General features: G+C 53.0%; 1 protein-coding gene across 1 annotated transcript; it reads right to left on the bottom strand.

Moving 5' to 3' along the window:
• Positions 1–6,018: 6,018 nt before the first annotated feature.
• On the bottom strand, positions 6,019–8,132 carry LOC120710331 (serine/arginine repetitive matrix protein 1-like). The gene is made up of 2 exons (XM_039995957.1): positions 8,113–8,132; positions 6,019–6,796 (listed from the first exon to the last, which is right to left on the bottom strand). Exons 1-2 carry the CDS (start codon positions 8,130–8,132, stop codon positions 6,019–6,021), a joined length of 798 nt encoding a protein of 265 aa, XP_039851891.1.
• Positions 8,133–9,182: the final 1,050 nt, after the last annotated feature.

Consider the following 9,182-nt stretch of genomic DNA (forward strand, 5'->3'; position numbering starts at 1 on the left):
TAAAAATTAAGAATGTGGTGAGTACAAACGTACTCAGCAAGTCCAACCACACCCACGGTGTGGGTATAAACAGAATATAATGCATCAGTTACATCAAGGATAAGGCTGGGGTTTAACTTGCGGAAAGCAAACTTTTATGCATGGGTTCATTTGAAAGAAAGGATTTTCAAAGCAAGTTTTCTTTGTGACGAATAACACATAATGTTGGCCCACACAGGACCCAAATTTAAGTTGCTACCGGACTCCTCATCCGCCGTAGCACACGGCACAACTGCCGGACACATTCCCAAAACAACTCACGCCAACCCATCCCAAAATAAACACTAGTTGTGTGACCACACCGTAACTCGCCTAGTACCGTGGGCACGGCTATTTGAATAGATTTTTAACTCTGCAGAGATGTGCAACTTTATCCACAAGCGGGGTACCACAGCTCGATCATCATAGTGTCGGTGCAGATCCCAACAAAGTCATTACCCACCTTAGCTAGACCTGACTAGCCATCATGGGATGCACCAAGGGGTCATTGACCTATAACAGAGGTTTTAACCGGGGCATAAGTCACATAGAGCTAATCCCTTCTCCTTGATCACCCGTTGCTCATAGCTCTCCTGATGGCTATCAGACTAACTAGTGGGGTTTATGATAAGCCGTTGCCCATTCAACGGTCGAGTGGTTTGCACGATGGTGGAGTTAGGTGAGACGACACACCAACTCGGTCCTTAGTGGTGACAAGATGGATATCTCCCTTCCTTGCTCTACCACGCAGGCACGAGCTCACCATCGGCAAATCACATAGAAATGCCATCCATCCCGTCTAAACTCATCTTTCGAAAATTCCACATTTACCCTACCCACACATACTCACACGATTTCTTTTTATAAAACAAGTTGTACCGAGTTTAAGGTCCTAATCGTTCTAGCAGCAATTAACGTCCAACACGTTCAGACATTAATCTAGGTGGTCAAAGAATGATTATAACAAATCAAGAGGTGGCTATCCAATCATGTTTTCAGCAGGCAAAACATATGCAATTTTATAAAAATAGGCCAATAGGTTGTGTTTGTAAAAACTAGGACAAAACATTCATCAAAGGGTAGGATTGAACTTGCCATCTTCAAAGCCTTCCGGGAAGTCCTGCTCGAGGTACTGTCCTTCGGGTTCGGGGTCGCGGAACTGGTCCTCGTTCGCTTGCTCGCAGTACTATTCGTCGACAGGTTCTCTCTCGTTCACACTGTGATCTACGATGCGTGCAAACAAACACACAATCTTGAAAAAGGAACAAAAGTTTTATCGTTGAGCTCGAATCAGAAACAATTAAGATATGGAGATAGGAGTAATGTTTTTAGGCGATTTCCTAATGGCATAGCCAGAACTATGTTAGGAATGGCGTGGTAAAGGTTCGGGTCGATCAGAGATCGTTTGGCGCATGAAATGATAAGTTAACGAGGTGTTTAGGGTCTAAACAAGGGTCCAGAGACTTGTTTGTAATTAGTGAAAGGACCTGGTTAGAATTCTAGGGAATGTTTGGGTCATTCTGGAAAAGGTTAGGGTTTCATTTATAAATAAGTTTATATAGTGGAGGGTTTATTTGTAAATATAATAAAGGATAGGGCTTAATTTGCAAAAGGCCAAAGGGTGGAAGGGTTCTTAAACAAATAGAATAGAGGGGAGGGAGTTTTGCGCAAATGTGCCCCCCTTCTTCCTCCTCACGCGTAGAGCAGAGGAGGGAGGCGCAGAGCGCCAGCGGCCTTGGGGCCGGCGGCCCTGGGAGCTCGCGACGGTCGGGACGGAGGGGAAAAGGAGGAGGGGCCGGCCCTGGCTGGTGGGGTGGCGGCGCCGCAAGGCCTGGCGGCGGCCGGAAGCAGGGGCATAAGAGAGGGGGACGAGGGGGTTCCAACCCTGTCCTCACCTTGGGGCGAGGTGCCTTGTGGCGGCAGCTCCACGGGCGCAGGCGGAGGCCGGCGGTGTAGCTCGACGCGGCGGCGTTGGGGAAGCAGGGGAGGAGCTAGGGCGGCGGCGGTGGTTTGTGGTGCTTGCGGGCTGTGCGAGGAGGCCTTTTATAGGCGGGATGAGGTGGTGGAGGAGGGGCGTGGCGGTGGCGGCGGCCGGCGAGCGTCGCGGCCGGTTTTAATGGCAGTAGGGGCCCGGTGCGGTGTCGTGACGCGGTGGCGGCGCGATTCTCGGCGGTTCCAGCCGACGCGACGGTTTGGGCAGGCGCGCAGGCACGTGGAGCGGGCCGGCGTCGAGCAGAGAGGCACGAGCCGCGAGGCCGCAACGCTGCCGGCGAACGCGTGCACTGGCGCTGCAGCGGAGCAGTGCAGCGACGAGTGGCGCGGCGGGCGGTGCGACCACGCGGAGCGCGTGGACGCGCGCGCGTGGAGCGCGTGGGGCGGCCGGGTTCTGCGCGGCGAACGGCTCGGGCGGCGCGAGCAGAGGGCGGCAGCGGCGGCGCGCGCGCGTGTGGGCACGGCCCAGGGGGAGGCGCGCGTACGTGGCGCACGGCAGGGGAGAGGGAGGAAGGAGAGAATGGGAGAGGGGGAAAAAGAAAAGAGGAAAAAGGAAAAAGAAAACAAAGAAAAAGAAAAAGATAGGGCGTTGATCAATAGGCTGGGAAAGCCAGGTGCAGCTTGGCAGTCGCCCTGGGTCCTTCCTTCCTCAGCCATCTGAAAACAAAGATAGGGTAAAGATCTTGCACCAATATTTGGGGTACATCAAGGGAGTAGACGATATTTATTACAACACGGTGGGGTACAAACTTCATGGTACACGATTATTAGGACACGGTCCAAGCTAGGGTGCTACTCGTATCATGGGGATTCTTCCTTACTCCGGATGGGGCGCTTCTTCAGTGGAAGGCACTGTTCTATGGTGTCATCGGTCTGAGTACCCTTATCCCAATGGGTTTCCTCGGGCTCTTCTTCTTCGGTCTGAGTGCCTACATCCCAGTGAGTCTCTACGGGTTCTTCTTCTTCGTCTTCCTCTATCCATCCACCTATTCCCCAGCGAGCCTCGTACCTCTGCATCCGAGCTTGGAGAGCGGCTAGCGAATCCTCGGCGCGTGTGGCTCTTGCCTTTTGCTCTTCCAGTTCTGCCTCTTTTTCATCCATTTGGACTTGGAGGGCAGCTAGGGAATACTCGGCGTGTACGGTTCTTGTCCGTTGTTCATCCAGCTCCTGTGTTGCCTTTTCCGCTCTGTGGACTTGTTGCTTCAGTTGTGCTGCTTGCTCGCGGTAGAGCTCATCCAGGCCGGTGAGATAGATGGATAGGTGGGATACTGTATCTTCCAGGTCTTCTTCTTCCTTTCCGAGTCCTCTCATCCGGGCGATCCAGGTGCGTCCTCTTCCTTCAGTTGGCGGAAAGAATCCCATAGGAGTCCGCTGAAGGTGATGTTTGTAGATCATTCGGAGCCGTCGCAGGGCTTTACGGGCGGCTTTCCGATAGGTATCCGGGAAACGGAATCCAGTGGTGGAGATAAACCAAGGGTCCACATCAGGGTAGCGGGTGCTTCTTGCTATGAAGATCATCAGGTCACACCGAAGAGTGCCCTTGGAGTCGTACTCTCGATAAAGAAACTCTGGCGGATCCACAACTCCAATGCGTTCCAGGCTGAGTATCAACAACTTTGGAAGGCCGGGCTCTGCGTGACAGATTCCGCCAATCCATCCATTGTCAGCCATCTGGAACAGGGCAAAGAACCAAAGGTAAGTGTTTGCGTCAAGAAAGGTTTATGGATAGAAAAGTCCTAAGGTAAAGGGTCTGAAAACGGGTTCCGCTCCTAGGGTCACGTCCTACGGCCAACCTACGGCTCTGATACCACCTGAAGCGTCCCCTCATAAGAAAAGACTTAAATGTGATACAAAACACCAGTCCAAGGAGGCTGGTGCCACATTTATTACATCAGATGGTTCAAAACCGTACAAACCTTGGAGGACACTCGATACAGATAATGATAATAATTAACCAAGCTACAACATAACACCAGACCGCAAACCACATGGGGTCTAGCACGGGCTCAGAGTATTGCGACAGCGGAGGCATCTCGACGGGGCCGGTACCACAGGCAAGGTTGGGTGTAGAGCGATAACCTTACTCAGCGTCGTCTGGCACGAAGTCTGGGTCTTCTTCTGTAAAAAGTAAGAGTGGGGTGAGTACAAACGTACTCAGCAAGTCCAACCACACCCACGGAGGGGGGTTATATCAGAATAATATGCATAGGTAAATCAAGGATAAGGGTACGGTTTAATTCACAGAAAAACTATACTTTAAGCGGGGGTTCATTTAACAGAAAACCTTTTTAGAAAATCAGTTTTTGTAGTAATACGGAGTTCAAGTTTTTAACTGCTACCGGACTCCCCGTCCGTTGTAGCACACGGCACAACTGCCGGACACAATTCCAAAACAACTCACACCAGCCCATCCCGATTAAGCACTAGTTATGTGACCACACCGTAACTCGCCCAATACCGTGGGCACGGACTATTCGAATAGATTCTTAACTCTGCAGAGGTGTGCAACTTTCCCCACAAGTAGGATACCACAACTCGAACACCGTCGTGTCGGTGTAGATCCCAACATAGCCATTACCCACCTTAGCTAAGCCTAACTAGCCATCACGGGATTCACCAAGGGGTCATCGACCCAACTCTGAGGTGTAACCGGGGTACAAGTCACACTGTACATATCCCTTCTCCTTAGTCGCCCGTTGCTCTCAGCCCTCCTGATGGCTATCATACCAACTAGTGGGATTTATGCTACGCCGTTGCCCATTCAACGGTCGAGTGGCTTGCACGATAGTAGAGTTAGGTGAGATGACACACCAACTCGGTCCTTAGACACGACAAGATGGATATCTCCCTTCTCTGCCCTGCCTCAATGGCACGAGCACACCAAATAGCAAATCCGTAGAAATGCCATCCATCCCGTCTAAACTCTCTTTTCAAAAACACCACATTTATCCCATCCCATACGCACACATTTTCAATATAAATAGTATTCTGAGTAAAGTCCTAAGCGTTCTAGTATCGATTAACATCCACGCAAAATCAGACATTAATCTAGGTGGTCAAGGAAAGGTTATCACAAATCAAGGGGGGTGGCTATCCAACCGTGTTTTCATGCAAGCAAAACATATGCAATTTTATAAAGCAGGCCATTGGGTTTTATTTATAAAAACTAGGACAGAAACATACATCAAAGGATGGGATTGAACTTGCCGTCTTCGTAGCCTTCGGGGAAGTCCTGTCCTTCGGGCTCGGGGTCGTGGAACTGATCCTCATTCCCTGGCTCGCAGCACTGCTCGTTAGCGGGCTCTCCTTCGTTCACACCGCGATCTACGACGCAAACAGACAAGCACACAATCAAGGCATAGAAATAAAAGTTTTATCGTTGAGCTCGAATCGGGAACACATAAAATATGGAGTACGGAGTAATGTTGCCATGTGGTCTCTTAACATCATGACCAGAACTAGGTTAAGAAAGGCGTGGTAAAATTTCGGGCCTATCAGAGTTCATTTGGTACATGAGATGATAGGTTTTATAAAGGTTCGTGGGTTGGTTAAGGGGCCAGGGACCTGGTTGTGAATAATCTTGAGTAGGCAGGGGTCTGCTTGTAATTTTTGGAAGCTTTTGGGTTAATCTGGAGAGATCAGGGGTCTATTTGAAATTAAGTTTATACTGGAAGAGGGTTTATTTGCAAATATATCAGGGGTGGGGGTGTTTCTGCAAAAAGGCTAAAAGGGCGGGGGGTTTCTTTAAGAAATAAAGGAAAGGGGAGGGGCTTTTGGGCTAAATGCCCTTTCCTTCCCCTTCCTCCATCCCGCAGAACAGGGGAGGTGGCCTAGGGCGCCGATTCCGGCGGCCCTGGGCCTCGGGGAGGGCGGAGAGGAGGGGAAAAGAGGCTCGGGTGCGTGGGGGAGTGATTCCCCAGCTCACCTCGGCTCGGGGCGCGGCGAGGGAGCGGGGCGACGTGAACCGGCGGCGGCGGGCAGAAATGGCGGCGGCGGCGGCGCTGTGGGTCAAGAGGGGAGGCTAGGGTCGGTGGTGAGGTGGTGTGGGTGGCCGTGGAGCTCGGGGGGGCCTTTTATAGCTGAGCTAAGGCGGTGCGGGGGTCGTGGCGGTGAGGTCGGCCGGCGAGCAGTGCGGAACGCCTTAATGGCGTCGCGACACGGCGGCGCGGGCGGCAATTCGGCACAGCGGCGACATGACACCTCGGGCCAGCGGCGGGCGACCCAGGCGGCGCTGTGCGCGCACAGGGAGGTGGCAGTGATGGTGGCGGGGCGCCGCACGTGGAGCAGTAGCGGAGCAGGGCGCCAGTGGCGGTTCAAGCGGCGGCGGTGGGCGAGCGTGCGCGTGAGCGGCGCCGAGCGGAGCGGGGCAGTGGCGGGGCAAGCGCGGGGCCCGTGGGGGCGCAGGTGAGCGGGACCCGACGGCGCGAGCAGCGAGGGCCTGCGGCGCGTGTGCGGGCCGGCGAGCGTCGCGGCGTGGCTCTGCACGCGGAGCGTCGGGCGGCGCGGCGGTGATGGCGGGGCGCAGCGAGCGCGCGGGGCGAGCACGTGGGCCACAGGCCCGTGGAGTCGGCCGGGCGCGGGCAGGCAGCTTGGTGCGGCGAGGCCGTCGTGGCTCGGCGCGCCGGGCTCCGCGTGCGCGTGCCCGGGCTCACGGGCAAGCCTGGGCGACGCGCGGGTGAGCGCGAGCCGTAGGCCGGGCGGAGCAGGAGGCGGCCGGTGTCGCGCGCGCGGGGAGGATGGGCGCGCGCGGGCAGGCGGGCCGGGGCTTGGGAGGCGGGCGGCGCGGCTGGGCGCGCGACAGGGGAGGGAGGAAGGAGAGAAAGAAGGGAGGAAAAGAAAGAAAAGAGGAAAAAGGGAAAAGGGGAAAAAGAAAAGGGAAAAGAAATAAAGGAAAAGAAAATGGGAGGGAAAGGGAAAAAGGAGAGGGGGGCGGTGCGCGCCAGCGGCGACTGCGGCCGCGGTCGGCCACGCGTGGTGTCGCCACGCGAGTGCGCGCCACGGGGGATGGCACGCGGCCAGGGAGGAAAAAGGAGAGAGGGAAAAAGAGGGGGCGGGATTCGCGGCGGCCGGTCACGACGCGTCGCGTTGGATGGAAAGAGATGGGACGTGAATTGAATTCAGGTGTCGGGTTGTTCGGGTGAAAATCTAGGGCTAGGGTTCAGGGTTTAAGGGGGAGTCGAGCTCAACGACTAAGCAAAATAGTTTTAGTGCACGATTTAAATTAGTGAGTTTTCGGGATGTTACAGGTGGCGACGTGCGGCGCGCCACGATTCGTGCGCGGCTCGCCGAGGTAGAGCAGGGAGGAGACGGTGAGGATGATAGGTGGGCCCGGACGAGGAAAAGAAACAAATCAAATTTGAAATTCGAAACAAAGGTGTTCCCGAGCTTGAAAATTCACCAAATTTTTACTAGAGATAGATAAAATCACCAAGAACATAATGCCACAAGAATCACTCGAAAAACTTTTGTAACTTGGTCACGGCAAAAAGAACAAAGAGACTGTATTTGAAATTTCCTAGAATTTTGTAGCTCTGTTCAAAGATCATAAAATCCTGAAAAAATATTTTTAAATCAACATTTGAAATCTAGTATTTAAATAAAAATTTTTTGAGCCAAGTTGCATATCAAAATTTAAACTTTCTTAACAAGCACATATTCATACATACACCAAATTAAATTCAAAACAAAGCACACATTCACATGAAGCTTCTTTATGCCTTAATGATGCTCATGATGATATCGTTAACATGTTTAAATTTTTCGAGTCGTGACTAGAAAGGCCGAACCAAACGCCATGTAAGATTAGGAGGGGGGAGAGGGGGTATTCTGATCGATTCGCTTGGTACGTAGTGCTGCATGCACCTAGTTTTGTACGTATCTGGTGGTAGCTAGAGTGGTCTTGTCCGTCTCCTTCCGATCACCCCGGGCCGCATGCATGTGCCTATCGAGAGGGCTGGTGCTTTGCTTGCTTGCTTGTCGGTCAGGTACTCAGGTCACGTGGCGCAGCGGCGGATCGGAAGGAGTCCACGCACACCAAAATCAGAGAGAGATAGAGGCTGACGAGAAATTACTCCTTGTCGCTGTCAGTGGGGCCGGCCTTACCTGGTCCACTCGATCGCCATCACGCGTCCCAGAAAATTCACGCGCAGCTAGCTGTTAGTTTGTACCACACGGCCGGCCGGTTCGTATACGCTGTTGATTGTAACAACTAACAATCTTTAGCACGCAATGCGTATAGTACTACAATTGTGCACGTTTCACTTGGCAGCTGAGCTGCACACCCAATAAATGAACGGGATAGCAACACTTGCTTGATGCATGCATCGGTATGATGAGGGCCCCCCTCCTCCGATCCGGGGCCAAACCCAAAATCAAAGCCAAAAGAGAATACTAGCTAGCTAGAAACGTGCGTGTGGCCCGTCTGAATCCAACTTGCGGCGGCTGGAACAGATATGAAGAAGGCGACCTATCTGTATCTAACCGGCGGCCAAACGACGACGACAGGCAGACGATCTGGAGTCCACCATGCAGGTGCAGCAGCCTCCTTTTCTTCTCACTCGAAGCAGCAGCAGCTAAGCTCATGCTCCTCACAAGAACCAACCAACAATGAGCATGCATGCGTGCATGTGAATGCATGCGAGCCGCAAAGCGACGCGTCGGGGCGCCCACATTGTACAGCTCGTACTAATAGTACAAGTTAAATTAAAGCAGGGCAGGGCAGCGAAAAAGAGCAGCAAAGCTAGCTAGCTTGAATGCCATCGAACGAAAATGGCGGCCGGCCTTTGAGAGGTCCAAGCAGAAGCAGCAAGTAGATCTGGTCCCCGGCATCCGGTGGAAAAGGTCAAGCGGCGGCTGGGCATTGCTGCTGTGCCACGCTATGCAGTGTTTCACACGCTCAAGCCACTAGGAAAGGAATGAGCAAGGAAGCCGACTAGAGTCGCCAAATTAAAGTAGGCAGGCAGCGGATCGCGATCTATCGATCGTTCAGAGACGGGAGAGAGACCTCGGCAGCCTTCGAATCGAATGCGACAAAATGGCGAGCCCCATTCCAAGCGTGACACAATAATTAAATACTCCCTCCATTCCACAAAGACCGTTCATTACCCTTCAAATTTTGTCTCACAAATACTGTTTGTCTAGATTGTAGTAACATCCATCTAATTAAAGCAGTA

Source organism: Panicum virgatum, chromosome 5K (genome assembly GCF_016808335.1).
Source record: "Panicum virgatum strain AP13 chromosome 5K, P.virgatum_v5, whole genome shotgun sequence".
Taxonomy (NCBI): domain Eukaryota; kingdom Viridiplantae; phylum Streptophyta; class Magnoliopsida; order Poales; family Poaceae; genus Panicum; species Panicum virgatum.